General features: G+C 41.6%; 2 protein-coding genes across 8 annotated transcripts; one reads left to right on the top strand and one right to left on the bottom strand.

Annotated features, from left to right (window-relative positions):
* Positions 1-237: 237 nt before the first annotated feature.
* On the bottom strand, positions 238-5853 carry ankrd22 (ankyrin repeat domain 22). 2 transcript variants are annotated; one of them, XM_015962496.3, is made up of 6 exons: positions 5739-5853; positions 3230-3421; positions 3051-3158; positions 1625-1702; positions 1369-1467; positions 238-907 (listed from the first exon to the last, which is right to left on the bottom strand). In XM_015962496.3, exons 1-6 carry the CDS (start codon positions 5775-5777, stop codon positions 830-832), a joined length of 594 nt encoding a protein of 197 aa, XP_015817982.1. In that variant the 5' UTR covers positions 5778-5853; the 3' UTR covers positions 238-829. The 2 variants fall into 2 exon arrangements, with proteins under 2 accessions (XP_015817982.1, XP_015817984.1); XM_015962498.3 differs by lacking the exon at positions 5739-5853 and adding an exon at positions 4457-4561.
* stambpl1 (STAM binding protein-like 1) lies at positions 4801-17695 on the top strand. Of its 6 annotated transcripts, XM_054749412.2 has the most exons (13): positions 4801-4837; positions 5080-5152; positions 8955-9078; positions 11452-11669; positions 11751-11829; positions 11992-12087; positions 12262-12477; positions 12560-12710; positions 13067-13191; positions 13272-13421; positions 16298-16410; positions 16616-16715; positions 17493-17695. In XM_054749412.2, the coding sequence occupies exons 3-13, from the start codon at positions 9049-9051 to the stop codon at positions 17547-17549; spliced, it is 1335 nt and encodes a 444-aa protein (XP_054605387.2). In that variant the 5' UTR covers positions 4801-4837; positions 5080-5152; positions 8955-9048; the 3' UTR covers positions 17550-17695. The 6 variants fall into 6 exon arrangements, with proteins under 6 accessions (XP_054605387.2, XP_015817976.3, XP_054605389.2 ...); XM_015962490.3 differs by lacking the exon at positions 4801-4837 and having other exon boundaries at positions 5024-5152; XM_054749414.2 differs by lacking the exon at positions 4801-4837 and having other exon boundaries at positions 5024-5152; positions 13272-13409.
* Positions 17696-21047: the final 3352 nt, after the last annotated feature.

Below are 21047 nucleotides of genomic sequence, written 5' to 3' on the forward strand. Positions count from 1 at the left end.
TTGAACCAAGTGATCATTTATGATGATTATATTAAACAGTAATAAAATCATTTAGTTTTATTAATTATCTAATTATCATCGTGACTTGAAGTGTCCTCCTCCTGGGATGGAACAGCAGCAGGTATAGATATGATCTTGAGCAGACATCGTGGCTCCTTGTTTAATCTGTGGATTTAAAAGTACTGTTTGACCCAGCTGGGTAGATGTGCCCTTTGCCACAAATTAGAGGACCTTCGATGACGCCACAAAATGTTTAATAAAATTCTATGCAGCCTAGATCAATTAGATGTTTGGAGCAAGACGAAGAGGACCAAAACCACAAGATAAACATCCCATACAGACAAAACCTCGATTCATCTCAGACTCAGTTTCATTAGTTCATAGTGTCAAAGTCTGAATAGCAGAACACCAACAGAAAACACTAATCTTGGGTTCAATAAAAATGTGTTAAAATGTAATAAATCTTTCCACTTTTCTGTGTGTTTTTTATTTTATAGCTTTGATGGTTTCTGTAATGTTTCCAACAGTTCTGAACCCTAACATACCAAGGTTCAGAAGGCTCAATGAAATACAAAAACAAAATGGCTAAAATCTACAACAGAGGCAATAATAAATCAGAATAATAGGCATTAAACCTCAAAACTTGTGGTCCATGGTGCCAAAAATTAAGTATTCTGCAGCCACCAATCAAGAGGCTGGAATGGCACTGGGTGGAGCTAACAGCATAGCATTTATGAAACAGAAAATAATTGTTAGCCTAGCCCAGCTCCATGTTCTGTGTTTTGGCATTGATGATCTAAGTAACTAGATCGATTAACATGTCTGTTCATCAGTCAGACTTCCTCAACATGTCGATGATCTTTATGAACTTCAGTCTCCGAGCGACGTCTAGAGGGGTTTCTCCGCCCTGGAAAACCAGAAAAGATCATCACCACCACTGTAATATACTACAAACATTAAACCAAAAATTAGGTCGCAAATACAAACAATAACTTGAACTTTTAGTTTCTATGTTTTAATAACAAAGTAATTGGTTTTGTAGAGCAGGATCTGTAAATCTTTGTAGATAAAAAGCGTTCTGCTTTGTCTGGAAGACAAAGATCTAATTCCCAGGACATGATGGGTTGTTTTCTAGATTTCCTGGTCTCAAAAATAACTTGAGTCCATCATCAGCAACAAGAACAGGATCTGGGTTACTCTGCTGTCGGTCAGGTTTTCTGATTTTTCATCAGTCTTCAGTTTGAGTTAAAACATTAAGATTATGACACTTTTTTTCTTCTTGGGTCTAATTGTTGAGTTGAAGCAGCTTTCAGTCATATTCATTTTCCTGGTTATTCCTGATTTCTGACAATGGTGTGGTGTACGTACTTTATTCCTGATGTCGGTTTTGGCATCTTGCTGCAGCAGCAGAGGAACTAGACGATGACTTTTTCTCAGACAGACATAGTGAAGAGCTGAGTTTCCTTTCTGCAACAAAAACACCTTTACTCAGTGAGGAGAAGCTGCAGTCTGATTGGCTGATTAAACATCAGGTTTCTAACTAGGTGGAACACGAGCTCCAGGATGTTGATCTAAAGTAAACAAAGATTTGTTCATCTTTATTTCTCTGTTTGTGATCACTCACATAGTCGACAGCATTGACGTCGACTCTGCTGTTCAGCAAGGTCTTCATCAGCTCCTCACTCGTCCTCTGTTTCTGCAGCTGAAATATGAAAAGAAGATCAACACAACCGGCTTCTGTACGCTATGAGTTTCACTCATTTTAGCACATATTTAAAGGCACACTTGGCAGTTTTGTTTGCTTTTAGCACCCCCAGTGTCCGTTTAGCAGAACCAAAAGTGAAACTTATCTCTTCGCTGTTCGTTCATCTTTTTAATCTAACAGCTGGAATGCTTCCTCAGCCTTCCTTAGTGACTATGGGAGTGGTTCATCACTAAATAAAACAAATCAACTGTGTTCATGATCTAAAACATGCAGGAAACGCGCTGAAAGCAGATTGCAGTGCCAGCTCTATTTTTTTCTGAGTCCAATAGACTGGACCAATACTCTGAAGTTGCAAGTGTGGTATTCTGGCCATTGAAGGCGGTAGGGATCTGAGTGATATTTCATTAATCCTGTAAAGGATCAATTTAGCACATACTGGCTCAAGAAAATGATTTAAAAAGATGAAAAAGTTGCAAAGTATAGCTTCAAACTTCTCTTCCGGTCTAGTTTAAACTCCTGATGAAGTCCTTATCTCTTCTTGTTTACACCCCAGCTGCCAGACGTTCCTGTAATCGTTTAAAAGAGATTCTGATCAACAGTTATTTGGTCAAAGATTTGGACTTTGGTTGCGTTTTCACTCCGTTTCAGTCCTCGCACCTCAACGTTTTCAGAGACTTTTGCTTGTTCAGAGACCTGACTCTGACCTGTAAATCATTCATGTAGGGAAAGGATCCTAAACTCAGGATGTTAGCAGCCATTTTCATGTAGCTATTCACTGAAAAATGACTTTAGGAGTTTATAGAAAACTGTACTAGTGGAGATCTAGAAGAAACTACCGATAAGCAGAATTATCTTCTTTGTTGATTTGATTTTTTGGGGGGGGATTAATTCATCTCTTGGAGGTCAGGGTGGACACTGTGTGAAGGTTCTGTTAAAAGTTCTGATGGAGCTTAATTTCAGTCACTGGTTGGGTCAAAATTGTTTAAATAAAAACTACCAAATCACATATAACTCAAAATCTGCTTTTAAACCACCATCTGCAACATTCTGGTCAGCACAAACCGACCCCTCAGAACCATAACTCAATCGGTAATGAAACAAAGTAGAATCATCTTCACAGGGAATTTAACAAAGAGGAAAGCTTTGGAACATCCTTTAGAACATTTGCAGAACGAATGAGGCTAACCTCTGATTCTACAGATCATCTTTAGGCCTTGATCAGAACATAAATGTTGGCACATGTTTCCTTTTCTCTTGTTTGTAAGTTATTTTGGGTAAAAGCATCTATAAAATAGCATACACGTAAAAAGGACCGTGAATGTATGAGGAGAGGATGCTGCTGTACCATGATGAAGTATCCAAGCAAGAGGATGGGCATCAAGATGGCGATCATCAGGTAGTCCAGAAAAGAGAAGGTTCTTCTGGACACGTAATGAAGACATGTCCTGTGTTTCTGAAGGACACGCAGACTGTTAGACCTCACACAGTCTGGCATCAAATGCAAACATCATCAGTATAAAATACCTTATTGGTCAGGTGGACATTGGCTTTGTTTTTCAGCAGGTAATTCACCACATTCAAGTTACCACGGCGACAGGCAGCGATGAGGGGTGTGTCACCGGTGTGCTTGTCCTGAATGTCTAGACAGGTCGGGTCGTTTTTCAGAATGCTGTAGAGCTGACGGGTGTCCCCATTATATGCAGCCTGGCAGGCTGGCTGAGGGAGATACGGGGGAGGAAAAGGAGAGAGGGGTTGGGTGGTTAGAATTCAGACATGTTCAGCTGCTGAAATCACCATCTGTAAAAAAAAAAAAAAAAAAAAAAAAGTTCTAATAGTTTAACAAACTAAAGGAAATATTTTGAAAAAGAATCAAGAGTTGTGTTTTCATGTCATTTCTCTCTAAAGTACCTAAATGTAATCTGGTTTCTGTATGGATGACACCAGTTGAGCCACAAGTCTGGCTTGTTTACGCATACATGTTCTTAATCCTGAGGTTCACATAGAACTCAGATGTTCCTGTGTCTGTCAGGTCTGATTCGGGTAGATCTATATCCACCAGAATCAGAGACTGAATGGTTCAGTGGTAATTATTTAGATTAATTAGTTATCGTCTAGAGTTCACTGATGGACAAATATTAAAATATTACTACAAAAAAACAGTTGATATCTTAATTGTTGCAGATTATTTACATCAAATATCAGATCCACTCTCTGGCCTTTATCTCACAATTTGCCTTAATAAATAATAGAACCCTGCAATAAAGTTTATGATCAGCAGACATCATTTAGAAAAAAACTTAATAATCATAGTGACTCATCCCACTACAATAGAAAAGTCCAAATAACAGCTGAAGATGTGACCTTTTTCATGAGGTTTGTGTAACCTCATGAAGCTTTCGTGTTCATTTGGCAGTCATTCCAGCAGTGTGACTGTTAACAGTTCTACTGTAGTAGTCTACGTGGTAATGTTTCTACAAGAATTGCTGCAGTATTCTCAATAAAATCACTGTTTGGTTGATAAGATGCGGCTGGCTTGACTGCGGCTCACAAATGACGGCTCACTTGACCGCGGTCTCAAATGTCACATAAAATTTAGCAAAACCGTTCTCCGGGTGAACCATGTTACAGCTAAATCTCAGGTGTGTGCACGCGACTCGGCTCGAGCTGAAAGCGGTTTAATGTTCTGTCAGAATAAATGAGGTGAAGTGAGAGAACAGAACGATCGTTTGGACCCCAAACTATTTTCCTTACCTCCGAGTAAACAAGCCCCATCACGATCCAACAGCATGAAGTCAAGAGCACACCTGGACTAGTTTTCCGCGAAACGCATCAGCTATGGCACTTCCGGTAAAGAAATCCAAAATAAAAGCCTCTGTATACACTTTCTTTTGAATTTTTACAATTTCCTTCAGATTTTTATCTTTATTTACTGAGTAATTTTCTTTGTAGCTTAAATTATATGTTTTATTGACGATTCTGATTATTATAACTAAACTACAGCTGTCGGTGTTGTTTCCTTTCAATTGTTGTCTTTTATTTCTAGCGTCGTTCATCACTTCCTGTTTCTTTCCATCTAATCAATTCTTTAAATTCAGCTGGAGGCTAAATGTTCAGGTGGCGGCAGGTAAGCAGGTGAGTCATGGGAACACAATGAGGCGCTTAGTCAGATTCACAACTTTAACCCAAACAAAAGGAAACCACGACCAATGACACACAAAGTAAACCGCTGATTCTTTATCCCTTTAATCCGGTTCCAAAATGTTTTCCTTTTTTTTCTAGTGTAATAAACAACCTGTCCAGGAGAGGGAGACAGACCCGAGCTGTTCATTTCTGTTTTTCGAAAGGTGGATTGTGACGTTCTGTTGCATCTGCAGGTTTACGGAGCACCACACCTCAAGGAGCCAGATGCATCACTGGTTCTTCTTTTTTACCCATCAGGATCCCTAGGTACGTTTTATGACACGACTCTAATGTGTGGTTCTTGTTGTTCAGTGTGAGATTGTGAACTTCAGAATTGGAGTAGCCTATATGAAAATCCCCTTTGTGTAAATGGGGTTATATTATTCACCAAAACGTTAAAACTCTTGTGTCAAATTTTTCTTTAAGCTTTAAACAGTTCCAGGAGGGATGAATAAAAAAAAATTATAATAATGCTCCATTAAAAAATTGCCTATACAGAAGTAAATCCAGAAGACAAATTAGTTAGATAGATAGATAGATAGATAGATAGATAGATAGATAGATAGATAGATAGATAGATAGATAGATAGATAGATAAGATATGATTATTATCAATGTACAAAACTGATTTGGGCCAAAAACATTTAAGGTCAATCAGTCTGAGACTGTACACAAAATTCATAGAAAAAAAACATCACTAAAGTTTTATGTCTCCAAGAAACAAAGATCCATCAAAACAGCAAAAAAAATCTTCTAAAATCTGGACATCGGTTTCATCTGACGTAGAGGCACATATGCAGATCGGGACCCAACCAAATACCCATGTCCTTGAAAACCTGTCAGAGTGACTCACCTCAGTTTGCCTCCTCTTTGTGAAAGCAGCTCTGCGCATGCGCCTTGCGTCACCGGAAGATTACAGGCACATCTGTGCTAAAATACGATCTTTGAAACCACCATCAGCTGTCTGTGGATCTTTGTAGCTTCACCCAAACCTCTCCTGTCGGAGTTCCATATCTGGTAGGCTATCTGACAGCTTCGGGACCAAAGCTCTTTGGACCGGCTTCGTGTTCCGTTCGGTACCGGGTCTGGACTCACCTCCGCGCTTCTGGGCTCCACGCGTGGCCACGGTCAGCCGGTAAATCTCTCCGCCACAGAACCAGAGCTTTCTACAGATCCTCCAGTAGAATCGAATCGAAGCGATTACATGTCAGCAGGTTCTGTTCGGTTAACTGATCTGAAAGCTACTGGTTGTTCTGGCTTCACTTGTAAATAACCCTTTAACCCTCTGGAGGCAGGTGTTGCAGATTTGCAACGTTAAAACCTGCCTAACTGGTTACTCCACGTATTTCATGAGCATTTTTTAACTCAGACGTACCCCTGAAGGACTCAGTTGTTCGTCCTTTTATCAAAACTTATTTTGAGCCTGAGAGGCTCGTGGAAATATCTGATAACAGCCATTGATAAAATCTGTTAACAGAAAAATGATTAACATCATCAGTCATTCGGTCAGTGAAAAAACCCACATGGGAAATGTTGTTTCTATGTTTGTTTAAAGTAAAAAAAAATCTAGTTTAGCTCCATCTGTTTTGTTCATCCATTAAATCCGTTATGAATGTTTGCTTGGTTACATCTGATCTCATCTTTGATATTTAAAAGATAAAAAATAAAACATGTGGTGGTTAAGCAGGCATCACCAACATCAGAAATCTAGACCTATCTGGATTTTGAGTAAAATTTCCCTATTAATTAAACATGTTTTAATATGAGTAATTAAAGAGAAATCGACACAAGTTTATGTGACGATGCTTCATGCTGTTTGTGTTTTTATCAGCATCACTTCTGACACCGTGACAGATCTGGATAAACAAGATCAAAAGTGTTTCAGGGCTTCAAAAACTGAATGAAAGCCTTTGATTAATTTAACAATTAAAATAATTTATCTCATGTTTACCTATATATAGTTGAGTCTTTGTTTGTAAATTTAGGAACATTTTAGAATTAATTTAGTCATCAGTGTTTTTCAGTTCCTTTTATGGGATAAACATTAAGTGATGGAGAACTTTCCTCAGGTCTGTGTTGTTCAAGATTTCACTTAAAAATGCCTTAAATATTATTTTTAGTATATTTGACTTCACTGGAGGTTTATTGATCAGATATTCAGATGGTTTTACATTTGCACTTTAAAGCAACTTAACGGATTTATGGAAAATATTGTCCTTTATCAGAAAATGGAACAGAAACATGACAAACACTTCAAAACATCTTGGTAACCCTGCACAGTTCTGTTCCCTTTAGTGTTTCTAGATAGAAATGATGATGGGAGTCGGAGGAAGTGGAGGGTTCAAACACCTGTTGGACTTCCTTTCTGAGAAATTTAAAGAATCTGTGTCTCTCATAACACTGCTGTAACTCAGACTGGTCCCACCGCATTCTGAGGTCCGATCCCAGCAATAAGGAACAGAATATGTGCAGGTGACAACACCTGTGGGTGTGAGGCCAGTGGGCGGGACTTTGAGGGTTCTGCTGTCAGTTTGACTTTAGATTGTTGAAAGTTTCTTTCACGTTTGCTTTTAGTTTGAAATTGAAGCCCAACCACTAGTTATGTCTTAACCTAGTTGACATGGTCTATATGACGTGATTTTTATTTGAGTAGCCATGGAATAGTAACGGCTTTAACCTTTTATCATCCTCCTGAGTGTCTCGGACCTTTTTTTCCGCCTGAGGCTATGCTTGAATTCCTCAACTGAAGAGCAAGGGGGGTATTTATGTTTATGTTTATTCGCTTAGCTGACGCTTTTATCCAAAGCGACTTACAATTTCTAACCTATAGGGCATGTTGCGATCTGTGGGGGAAACCGGAGTACCCGGAGGAAACCCACGCATGCATGGGGAGAACACACAACTCCACGCAGAAAGGCCACAGCCGAGTTTCGAACCTGCAACCTTCGTGCTGCGAGGCAACAATGCTAAACACTGCGCCACCATGCAGCTATTTAATACTCCTTCACACACAAGAAGCACTCCGTGAATTATTGCTGTTTTTGACTACAAACTCTAGTTATTGCTAAACTAAAAAAACAGCTCAGTGACCTAGTGGTGTGAGTGTCAGCCCTGAGACTGGGAGATTGTGGGTTCAAATCCACAGTCGGGTTAAACCACCAAATAGTTCCTGAGCGTGGCTTCGTCTGCAGCTCACTGCTTCCCCAGGTGATGGGTCGGATGTAGAGAACAAGTTTCACCAGTGTGGGATGACTAGTGGGGCTTTAATCTTTTATCTTTGTAAAACATCATTTAGTTTTAGATCTGATTCATTCATAAATATGACTCACGCTGGTTGTTTGAATTTAGATTTTTAACAGAAGTTGGGTATCTCTTTATTGTTGGTGTTATTCTGATTTTAAGTTGATAATCTCTGACTTTAGGCTGACTTGGAACCAGTTCACTTTTAGGTTCACTCTGATTTCATCGTGTTCAGCCTGAAGCCTCAACTTCGACTTGCTGCTTTACTAAGAACAGAAGGACATCGCTACATTTGATCTTTTTATTTGCTTTGTGAGATTTATTACTGCAAATGTGTGATTATTCAACAGATGTGAAGCAAAGTTTAAACACTGGAGGGTTCAGAGAACTGGTCATTCTGGTGTTAGGAGGTTTTGGATGTTGATCTGTGTTTTGGTGCAGCTGCAGAATGTTTGCCTCAACACTAAAAGCTCTTTTTGATGGTTGAAACCTGAACGCTGCTCTTCCTCTTCTGCCCTGTGGCTCATCGACTCTCCTGGTCTGCAGCCCGGATTCTCCCGTTGCTGTGGTGACAGCATCCCAGCCAGACGGTGTTGGTGACCGACTGAATCAGACATTTAGATGCTGGAACTCTGGGAAGTGGGAGCTTGCCCTCTTCTGTTTCACTTTTCTTGTTGTTGGAGAGGGTGACTCACTGCAAAAGTAGCTGCTGGTCGTCGTGGTAACTGAAGGACGACTGATCATCATGATGATGAGATGCAAATGGCTTTTTGTTACAGGAATCTTCCTCCCGAATGTCTGAAATGTTGTTTTCCCAATTTCCCTGCAGTGAAACATCATGGGAGGTGGCAGATGGAGGAGACTGTCGTGGGCCGACCACTGACACATACAAACACTTGCTGACGCGCACACACCGACACACCATGGAGCAGGGCTTCAGCCTAAATTCACTGGTGAGGTGTGTGTGGGTGTGTGGGTGTGGTGTGTGTGTATCAAAAAGTGACTCATTCAGTTTCTACAGCTGGTGTTTTGAAAAATTCAAATGAAATAATTACTTTTAAAATTTCGACTACATTTTGAAAATGTGCTACCAAACAGCCAGAAGAAGCAGCAGGTACGGGTGGAAGGCTTCCCCTAGGCTGGGAGTGAGTTCACGCCTTGAGCGGAGGAGTATTTTGGCTGCTGTTTGAGTGATGGTAGGATGGACTCCGACTGAGGCTTCGTCTGCAGCAACGAGGGCGTTGCTCCGGACTGTCGTGGTGAAAAAGGAGCTGAGCTGAAAGGATCAATTGTTCCGTCCACAATCCAACCCTTGAGATTAGATCAGATGAAAAGAAACTACTTGAGCCAAGCGGTTGAAATGATCTTCCTCTGTAGGGTGGCTTGGTTCAGCACCAGTTAGGTGAGGAGCTCCATCATCTAGGAGCCCAGTGGATCAGAGCTCCTGCTTCTCCTCATCAAAATAAGCCAGCTATGGTTTACCTGATTATATCTCTCCCTGTCTTCCTTCTGGAAGCTTTTTGGTCTCCTACCAGTGGGATCTGATTCACTATAGGACATCACAGAGCAGATCCTCAGCTTGCTAGAGAGATCATGTATTGTACAGGAATGGAAACACACCTGGATTCTACAAGGAGCTAGGTTTCCAGGCTTTTCTCCTGGATCCCTTTCCTCCATGATTCATCCTTGGATAGAAGGAAGTGAATGAATGAAATCCAGCGTCCTCTCCATAATTAAAAAGGCAATAAGCATGAGAGGTACTGATTCATATTGATTAGGGATAGGGTTTGATACATGCAGGGAATGCTATCTTATGGGGGGTGAGCAGTTAAGGTTTCTTAAATTTAGGATCCAATTCAAACTGTTTGCGACTAAGCAAAGGCTTTAACTCGGGGGTTCTCAACAGTGGCCCTGAGGGCGACATCCGACCCATGAGCTACATATTGTGGCCCCCAAGCTGTAATTCTTTAGATTTAAAACAGGCAATGCTGGATTGTACGCCGATTTCCACTTCCAGAGCTGTGCACTCTGAAGGTTCGGCAGCGAGAGTTAAGCATGGCATGTAAGACATGGCAACCACCCCCATCCCCACCCTGTAGATCATGGACTCTCAAAAAGTCAGACCTGTAAGAGAGGTATTTTAATTCCTCTGATTTAACCGAACGTTTAAGCTTTCCTTTAAACTTTTGGTCATATTTAATTTCTGCAGATGGAAAGTTTTGCACAGATCATCTGACGACTGAAAAGCAGTCTGTCTTCTTTCACAATAAAACTGCCAGAATAATTGCAGCAGGTTTTATTGGACTCTAACATTTTTCAGGTAACGTTTATGATCTATGTGATCAAAAGTAAAAGCAGCACCATGCTTGGTAGGTTTGGGTTTATGTCCCTGTCCACTTATCCTCTCCTGTTCTACACAGAGTTCTATGATTATTTGCGTTTTAAGTGTCCTCTGATTCCTCCAAGCTTCCTCTCAGTTTGGACTGAATGCAGTTAATCTTCTTCATGTAAATGAGCTGGGGAACAAATGCTGCATTCAGGCTTTCAGCAGGAGTGGGAAATCTGAGTGTGCTGCCTGGGAACAGAGTCCAGCTGAGATTCCTGCTTGGTGCTTTACCTCACCTTTCTGCTTCAGATAGTGGTATTAATCTATCAGAACACCAACAGAGTCTATATTCAATCTCATCTTTGTTCCGATCTTGACCTGCAAGAGAGCGGAGGATGAGAAATGACACATTATTGTCTGATTCACCCACTTAACTAGAGCCTTCTACTGGGACTGGCATCCTGCAGGACCAAATGCAAAACGTGCATGAACAGGTTCCCTTAGAGCTGCTGCAGGGCTGAGCAGGCAGATAATAGTAGATGCTTTTCTGTCCGATGGTAACCAACAACTGACTTTGGTAATAAAATTAAAAGTAAAACAACTAAGGAAAAGGACAAAATCTGATATATGGAAAACATTGTTTGTCTGAAGTTTTAATTGCAAAGTACGGCTTTTATTATTGAGGGTGGAGACGGGGTTGGGCTTGAATATTGCGGAGACGTGCAGGAGTGACGCAGTCTGTGGGCATGGGTGGAAAATGGTTAGAAAATCTCCTGGAGAGGATTTTTTAAAAGTCCAGCGCAGGGCTGTCCCGCTGACTTCTGGGGTAAGCTTCACCTCCTTGCTTTGGCCGAATCTTTTAAGGCTTCAGCTGTTGTGATGTTTGTTTGTGGTTACCATGGTTACTACAGCGGCTGCTTTCTATTACGGTGTCTTTGTCTGAGATTAAATGTCCACGTTCGTATGAACCTGGTTTCCTGGTTCTGTTTTCATCCTACAGAAGAAGCTGGCAGCAGAACCGGACTACACCGACGTGTCTCTGACAGCGGCAGAGCGCGTTCGAGCCCTGGCAAAGATGGGATGCTGCGTGGAGATCAATGAGGACATCACGCCCAGACGCTACTTCCGCTCAGGTGTGGAGATGGAGCGCATGGCGGCGGTTTACCTTGAGGAGGGTAGTCTAGAGAATGCCTATGTTCTCTACACCAAGTTCATCACGTGAGTCAAATGATGTCACTGCTGGCTATGGGAACAGGGCTTCTTTTTTATGTGGAAGATTAATTGGCTTCCTGTAATCAGTCTGTTTGTAGAGAAGCTGCCCAGCCACAGAGACTATCAGCAGGGTTCATCCATCCCAGAGAAGCAGCTGATCATGAAGGTAACTCACCTGTGGTTGTTCTCCTCACCACAGATTCTGGAGAGATCTGGTTTAAGAGCAAGCTCCACCTGGTTTTCCACCCATTCCCTATTCTTATATGTACTGCTCAGGGTCTAGGCCCTGATTCTATTCCATATTCCCATGTTCTTTTTATGTCTGAAGAAACTTCAGGAGGTGGCGTTTCCTCGAAAAGAGGAGCTGAAGAAACGTCTTCAGGAAAAATACAGCAGGGAGCACACCGATTACCTCAGTGCCCAGGTGTGTGGGTGTGTGTACGCACGCACAAATGCATGTGTGTACGCGTGCGCGCATGTGTGTGTCACACGGATAAAGGTCACGATGTGTAGTTTTTTTTTCTGAACTTTAACAGCATTACTGTTATTAAAGCTGGCCCTGGCCCTCACCCTGGGATTGTTCCGACTGTTTCCTCAGAGATCATCAGTGATGGTGGATGGGTGTGGCCAGCAGCTGCAGCGGCTATCCCTATTGGATGAGGAAAGGAGGCGCCTCTCGCTGTTAGAAGAAGAGAAACTACGGGTTGCAGCCCAGAGACGCATGCAGATCGAGTCGGAACAGTTCCGCTACTTCGAGGACCAACTGAGGCGCCAGGAACTGGCCAGTAGGAGAGTAGAAGAGGCGGAGCCAAAGGTGTCAAACCCTTCAGATAGTTTCTCAACTTGAGTACAACAGAGTACTGAGGACGTGTTCCCATTTCTGGTTTCTCCTCTAGATGGAGACCAAAGTGCCTGAGGTCACAGATGGCTCCTGTCTGTCTCAGCATCCAAACAGAGATGTTGTTTTATCCCAGGGACTGAACCAGAGCCAAAACCGGCCTCCTGCTGCCATCAACCAACCAGCCCCGTCTTTGGCTGGAGTACACAGTGAGTACATGCAAAGACATTCAAATATACACTGATCTGAGTTTTTTTTTCTACTTTATAAACCCGTCTGATGCCAAATCTTTGGGTTTTAAAGTGGATATAGTATGCAAAACTCACCTTTTGCATCCTTCTGCTCTGCCATGTGGGCCTTTACCGCCTCTATAAACACTTCAAACATGAAAAACCATCCATCTGCTTTCTGTCAGCATTCGGTTTTAGGAATTATGTACCTAAAACAAGCGGTTTCAGAAATTGGCATACCCACCAACACCACCACCTGTCAACACTGGATCAGCAGCAGCTCTACTCCAAGCCCCTCCCTGATGTTTGAGCTGCTCACCTTTTTGTCTGTGCAGGTCAGAGAGTGGAGGGTCTGAGGCGAGTGGTGATTCCCCGAGATCTGATGTATCGGTTCCTCCTGCTGGCCAACTCCAACACCTCCAGAGGAATAGAGACCTGTGGCATCCTCTGTGGACGGCTGGTGGGTTTCCTACCATCCGCAGGGTTTCCTCAGAAGCAGGAAAACAATAAAATTTTCATCTAAATGTTTCTGCCTTTCAGACACACAACGAGTTTGTTCTGACTCACGTTGTGATCCCAAAACAGTCAGCTGGTCCAGATTTCTGCGACATGGAGAACGTGGAGGAGCTGTTCAGTTTCCAGGACCAACAGAACCTGCTGACCCTGGGCTGGATCCACGTACGACAACATGTTAGACACGTGATAATGACAGGTTCACATGTTCTGAGGCTTCAGCTGTGTCACGTGGGCTCCTTCATGACTTAATGTCTTGAAACTTCAGCTTGAATGTCAAGGTCACACAGGGTCTGGACATTTTATCATTTGCTGAGAGAGACGTTAAAACGATTCAAACAAGAGTCAGAGGACCGTTGACATAAAATCTTTTTGTTCTCTTCAACGAAAAAAAATCCCCCATTATTAGTCCCTTGAACTGACCTTCAAATGATTAAGTTTAAGATGAAGTAGGCTCTAATCGAATAGGCAAGGCAGCTTTATTTATATAGTACATTTCAACAAAGGGCAATTCAATGTGCTTTGCAATTGGCGTGAAATGGCACAACAATAAACAGGAAAACACAAATTAAAAATATACACAGATAAAATTATAATTTAGAGCTAAAAGGAAAAGGCAGCATTAAGGTTGAGCAATAATATTGCAGCTTACAGTGGAGACAGACGATGCAGCATCATTCACAGGCTGAGTACATTAGGGTTTTGATTTAAACACTAGAGTTAGGGAAGATCTGAGGTCCTGGGGAAGCTGATTCCATCCATAGTAGCTAAAAGCATCTTCACCCTGTTTGGTTCTGACCCGAGGTTCTACCAGCTGATTGTTACCTAAGGATCTCAGAGCCCAGCTGGGTGTATATACAGGAAAGAGATCTGACCTGAATAGGCTGTTTTATTTTAAAAAAAAAATAACAGAGGGGAATTAATTAAAAAAAAACCATGGATGACAGGAGGAAAAGTAGGATTCTTTTTTTAAAATGCAAAAACTTAAAAATCAAGAACTAGTCATTGTCCATCTAATGTGACATCAGAGAGGTCCACAGTTGGATGATTTAAACGATTTCAGGGAGTTATCACACACCGAGTCAGAAAAATGACCTCCGTTGTTCTTTTCATCCCCCTTCATTTGCATGAGCTAATATCACCATGGCAACAGTGACTGCAGTCCAGCATCTGAGGAGCAAGGGAGGGACAGAGACGGGAAAAAATAGATGCAGGTCTCGCTCTGAATTTCTTCTACTTCAGGGGCACAGTTGGGTTCAGTGCAGGGGACCTTCTGGTCCAGCGTAGGGGACAGTTGGGTCTTGTCCTGGAGATGATCAGGTCAATCTCCAGGTTTAACGTTGGGATTGTTAGGTCTGACTTGTCAGAGGACCATTGAGTTTGTCTCTGGATCATGTGGACCGTTGCATGTGGTAAAACCATTAAACTACTGCAACTCTCTCTTCACGTGTCTGAGCAGAACCTCCCTGAACCGTCTACAGGTGGTTCAGAATGCCTGTGCTCAGCTTCTGACCAAGTCCTCCAAACACACCCACATCACCCCGCTTCTCCTCCAGCTTCACTGGCTGCCAGTCAACTTCAGGGTTCATTTCAAGATCCTGGTTCTGGTCTATAGGGCCTTACATGGACAAGTACCACCATACATTGGTGGTCTTCTCAGTCCCTACACCCCCAGCAGGTCCTGAGGTCCAGTGACCAAAGCCTACTGGTTGTGCAGCACCAGGCTAAAGACCAAAGGTGACAGACCATTTGCTGCTGTAGACCCCAGACTCTGGAACTCTCTCCCCCTGAGCCTGAGATCAGTGGACTCAGTGGTCTCCTTTAAAAATCAGCTGAAGACTGACTTGTTCAGGATGGCTTTTGCATGATCTTCATCACCTTCCTCTCCTTATTCAGCTCTTGTTCTCCCTTTCCCGGGATCCACTGATTTTCCTCTTTCCTATTAATTTTCTCTCACCCTTTCCTTACATTTTTTAAACAAAATTTTTTATTTCTTCTCATTTTAAACATATTTTTAATTTTTTTTTCTTTTTTATACATATATATTTTTGTTTTTGTGAAGTGCCTCGTGATTTATCTTGAGAGGCGCAATATGAAAGATTGTTTTCTTTCTTTCTTTAAATCACAGCAGAGGAACTGCTGTTCTTTCAGCTATTGGTTTGTCAGTTTCCGACCCCCTGACCTTTCTGCATTGTTAGGTTTGTTTTACCGTAACATAGAATGTGACCTGTAATATTTGTACGGCGTACATTTTAGGACATCCTCAGGTGTCAGTCCTCGGGTCTCAGTTGTCAGACATCGTCTGAGTCGTGGCGCTTTCGGACAACTGCAGGGGAGTTGGGACAACCGCGGTGTGTGTCCCGCATCCCAGCCTCCCCAACACCCCAGCCGCTGTCCGAAAGCGCCGGAGCCACGCCGAGCCGACCAAACTCGGTGTGCCTGTAGCTCGCTGCCCCTTTACCCTGTGCGCCCCGCCAGTTCCAAAACAGCCTGTGCCTATAAAGCGACCCCCACCCTCGACAGGGGAGGCCGTGGTGACTGGGCTGTGGACGGCCAGCGGGAACGGGGTATGGGGACTTGCGAGGTGCGGGACGTGGAGAGGCCTGGCATGCTCCTCCGTCGCCAGGATGTTGTCTGAAAGTGCTGGAGCAACGCCGAGCCGACCCAACTCCGTGCGCCCGTAGCTCGCTGCCCCTTTGCCTTGTGGACCCCCCCCCGACAACACCGCCTGCGCCGATAAAGCGACCCCCCCCCCCAGTTGTCAGACATCACAAGCCTTATGTTTTGACAAAATTTGTCCTGAAGCAGTTTTTCCTGAAACCGGAGGCTTTTTCCCCATGGTCTGAAGTCTGACACCTGACACCTGAGACCTGACAACCGAGACCTGACAACCGAGACCTGAGGATGTTTCCTGAAGCAGTTTTTCCTGAAACCGGAGGCTTTTTCCCCATGGTCTGAAGTCTGACACCTGAGGATGTCCTAAAATGTACACCGTATATTTGTGTTATATAGTGTGTCTCTCAGGGTGTGACCTCTGACCTGTGTGTGTTCAGACTCATCCCACTCAGACGGCCTTCCTCTCCAGCGTTGACCTCCACACGCACTGTTCCTATCAGCTGATGCTGCCCGAGGCAATCGCCATTGTCTGTGCTCCTAAACACGATGAGTATGTCAGGACACACACACACACACACACACACACACACACACACACACACACACACACACACACACACACACACACACACACACACACACACACACACACACACACACACACACACACACACACACACACACACACAGGACTTCATTTCCCATCAGACATTTCAGCCTGGGTGACCTCTTCACTGACTCTTGCCCTGTTACAGTACGGGAGTGTTTCAGCTGACCAGTTCTGGGATGACTGAGGTTTCTGCATGCAGACATAAAGGTTTCCATCCTCACTCCAAGGACCCGCCCCTCTTCACGGTGAGAGCGTGTGTGTGTTTAACTTTCATCAGCCAGTAGCATGTTGCGTTACAGTGGAGGCGATTCTGAAACTTGTCTCATTTAATTCCTGCTTATATTTGTAGCTGCTGCCGCCTGCTAATCAATCAATCAATCAATCAAAGCTTTATTTATAAAGCGCCTTCCGCAACCCTGTCAGGAAGCCCAAAGCACTGAACATGGTACAGTTGTAGATAAATATATTGAATAAATCAACAATAAAAGCAATTCAAATTACAAAATACAAATTACAAAATACAAATTACAAGATAGAAGAAACATTCTGGTACAGGACAAATTTGTGAAACACATTTGGATTGAGTGAACCAATGAAAACTGTGAAATAAATTCAACATAAAAGAGGAGCCTAAAGTTAGCTCTCTGGCTTTGATTCTAAGACACCACCGACCTCGCTCTCTCACACACACACACACACACACGCACTTACAGTAGGGTTGCTAACTTTCTCACATACAGGTGAGAACATTTTTTTTATCTAGTATTTCAAAATTAAACATAGGAAGGTTTTTCATTAAAATAAATAAATATTAAAATCCAGCCTCCCTAAAGAATAAAATAGATGTGAATTGAACAGAATTAAAATAGATGATTTTGCAAGAAGCCAATCTCTCTCCGGGGAATAAATTATCTGCCTGTTTTAATAAACTATTTTTAAAATTGTTATTATAATGAATAAACTCATGTTATTTGACTCACCTGTAACTTTCAATAACCATGCCTGCTTTCTAATCTTCTCAGGTGTGTAAACACGTGGTGGTCAGAGACGTGAAGCTGAACCTGCTGGATCTCAGGTGACAGAGCAGGGGTGCTGTCTATCTGCTGCCAGGCTTTTATTCTGAAGAGCAAACTGTGACCCTTCTGCCTCTGTGTGTAGTGAAGTTTCTTGATGTGCTCAGTTTACAGGAGGTTTACTTTTATTGTGTTGAGCTGCCAGCTGCGCACACAAATCTATGATTTATTTTTTCCTTGTGGCTGAGAGTTTTTCCTGCAGTGTGTGACGTGTTTACAGGAAACAAACAAAAATCAGACGCTGAAATGACGGCGTGCCTTCTCATGAAACCACGAACGTTTGTGACAGTCAAAAAAATCTGAATCTAAATTTACTGAATCTGATTTTAACAGAACTTTTAAACCAATTAGTTTTTTATTTTGTCCACATCGGCCAACACACAGGAGTGTTTTTTATTTTTTATATTGCTGTTTAATTATTTTAATAAGATTTGAACACTTTAGTGCCTGAAACTACTGACATTGTCAGTTGGTGACTCCGGTTACTGGATTATTGAGTTATTTTATCTCCTGAATGTCCATCTGAAGCTTGACGTTGTTTAAAAATCAGAACATTAAGGCTCAAATCAAGAACAGAAACACTATCAGATAAAAGTTATACCGTCACAATCTACTGTTTCATTTTTGTATTTTGCCATTTTCAGGTCTGTTTAATTTTTCTTCACAAAGATTGACATGTTAGAAATTAAGTTGGGATTTACTCAGGATGCAGAAAAGCATCACAATAGCTTTATGGTTAATTTTTCTGGGTACTAAAAGTAAGGAGCTAAGATTATTACGTGTGACTTGTACCAAGTATTGTTACTTGCTACATGTTTTGTAGCTAACTTTTGTTTTGTAGCATGAAATTCACATTTTGTTACATGTAACTTTCGATGTGTAACATGAAACTTTCATTTTGTAACTTGCAGAATAAAATCTATGTACAAGTTTCAAATCACAACTCTCAAAACACACATCTCAGTCTACAGTTACAAAGCTCAAGTCTCCATGTACAAAATATTGTCTCAATTCAAGGTTCCTTCCCAAAGAACCAATGACAGGTTTTGTCTTATCAGCCAACCATCTGTCTCGGATATGAAATCCTGCTGTAATTCAAAATGTAAGTTCTTTATTTACATCAGTTTAATTTCTCTAAAAATTACCTCCACCTAGTGGTAAAGCGTGAGAACGCAAGCACGTTTGGTTGTTGTGAGCAGCACAACAGACCTCTGCCCTCTGGTCATGATTGGACAGGAATCCAAGACTCATGATTGGCTGGTCAGACAACGCCTGTCATTGATTCTTTGAGATAGGAAGCTAGAATTGAGACAAACTGTTTTGTATAATATAGACTTGAGTTTTGTAACTGTAGACTGAGATGTGTGTTTTGAGAGTTGTGATTTGAAACTTGTACATTGATTTTTTTTTCTGCAAGTTACAAAATGAAAGTTCATGTTCTGTACTGAAAGTTACAAATCAAAAGTTACGTGTTACAAAACATGAATTAGATGCTACTACATGAAAGTTACGGTTACATAACATGTAAGTTACAAAACTTGGTTCGAGTTGCATGTAATATTGTCCTGATCCTAGCTCCATATAAAGTTGCGTGTGCATGAAATACCTGCAGACAGTACTCAGGGCTTCAATAACTGCTGCTGTAAAATAAATATTCTACATATCTAACAAGTTACAGTCCGTTTTCTGAGAGTGGAAGGGCAGAGCTAGACAGAACTACTGAATGTTAGTTATTAAATGATGATCAGACACCATCAGATGAATCAGTGATCTGAAAAGTTGTAAAACCACGTCGTATTGAACCATTGTACCATTTTAGTTTAAAAGAAAAACCGTATCTCTGCTCCAGCGATATTTATTAAGACAATTCTTAACTTTCTAAAATAAACCTTAAACTAACCTGAAGTGAAAATGAATCTGATTTATGGAAAATTTTGAGAAAAATTATCTATGAAATCTGATTTTAAATGAGAATTTATCAATAAACATGAAAATATAGTGAAATAAGTTAGAAAAACTTTTTGATTTAAAATTGATCTGCAATCATTTTTGATTGATTTGAAACCGAACCTGATACGTTTGTTTATTTATTTATTTTTTATTTGCTGTTCAGCCAGATTTTCTTTTTTTAATGTCTTTTGGTTACATTTGGCTGTAAAAATGCCAGCGGCGAGGTGCTTATGTGTATTTTACTGCAGACAAAGACATTTATAATTTTTTATAATTTTAACTTGCCAACAGCTATAAAGACTGAGATCTGCATCAGTTTTTTCAAACATTTATTTAGGTAAAAACATTTTTTTATGTGTAAACAAGCTGTGTATGTGGTATACACTCAGCAGGGAGCACTGCACAGATGACATGTTTTGTTTCTCCTTAAGTCAATTTCACAGGTATAAAATCAGCTGGTTTACATTTTGTGGGCATTTTAAAAAAATTTCCTGAGAAATGTTACAGGAGGACTTTTCTCTATTCTCACTGATGTTTTTGGTGCCATGTTTTCCGATGTGCCGAGTGTTTCATTTTGTTTGAGAAGCAGATTTGAGGTTTCTCCTTGTGTGTTCTGGAGCTGACTGCTGTTTTAAAAACAGGCAGCTGATTTTCGGTAATAAAACACCAACTGCTGCTCAGACCTGCTCAGTGTTTCTTTTATTGTTTTACGTATTTCTTTATTCAAATTAACAAACACATGTTGATGATTATTGGAAGAAAAGAGCGATTCAAAATTGACGTGCGTGCATGTGGTTTTCGATTCTATTTCTGTTAGTGTCTGTTTCTTGATTTTCTCTCAACACTCCTAAGTAGACCAAGAGAGAGCAAGCAAAAACACTATTTGCTTTTAATTAACGTTTAAGCTTTCAGGTAGGACATCAAAGCACTCTGATTGGCTATAGTTGCACCACTCTGCCCTAACAGCAGAGTAAGTGTCTATTATAAATTAGATTATATTAAAATCCCCTCCTGCTTCCTTCCTCGTCCACTTAAGTATCCTCCTCCTGTTCCTCCTACTGTTTTAGACCAGTTGGCCAACCTATTTATTTGAGCTGATTGCTCAGCACACTGACTGGGGCTAATTGGCCATCCAATCAGCAGAAACAAGCCCAAATGGTAAAAGTCACTGCTTGCTGAATTACCTTCTAATATAATGGCTATTAACAGTGAATGATCAGTCACATAATTGAAATGAACAACCAAGTTGTTTCAGAGCTTTTTATTCTTCTGGGTCATTCAACTCCTGTTCGTATGGTTTACATCCTTGAGGCCACGCCTCCTGCTAGCCAGCCAGAGTTGAACCATGCTGGGACATCACAACGCAATGCAAGTGTGCTCTGCTCCCCAATGGTGGAAGGAAAACACTAGCGAACAACATTCAAGCTTTACTCAATACAAATTAAACAGTTTTTGACGAGAGAACAACATGGAGGAGGGAAGGGGCGGGGCAAAAGGAGGTGTAAATGGCAGAGTTACGGAAGGTGTACAAGTAGCACATTCACAGTTTTAAGG

Source organism: Nothobranchius furzeri, chromosome 16 (genome assembly GCF_043380555.1).
Source record: "Nothobranchius furzeri strain GRZ-AD chromosome 16, NfurGRZ-RIMD1, whole genome shotgun sequence".
Lineage (NCBI taxonomy): Eukaryota > Metazoa > Chordata > Actinopteri > Cyprinodontiformes > Nothobranchiidae > Nothobranchius > Nothobranchius furzeri.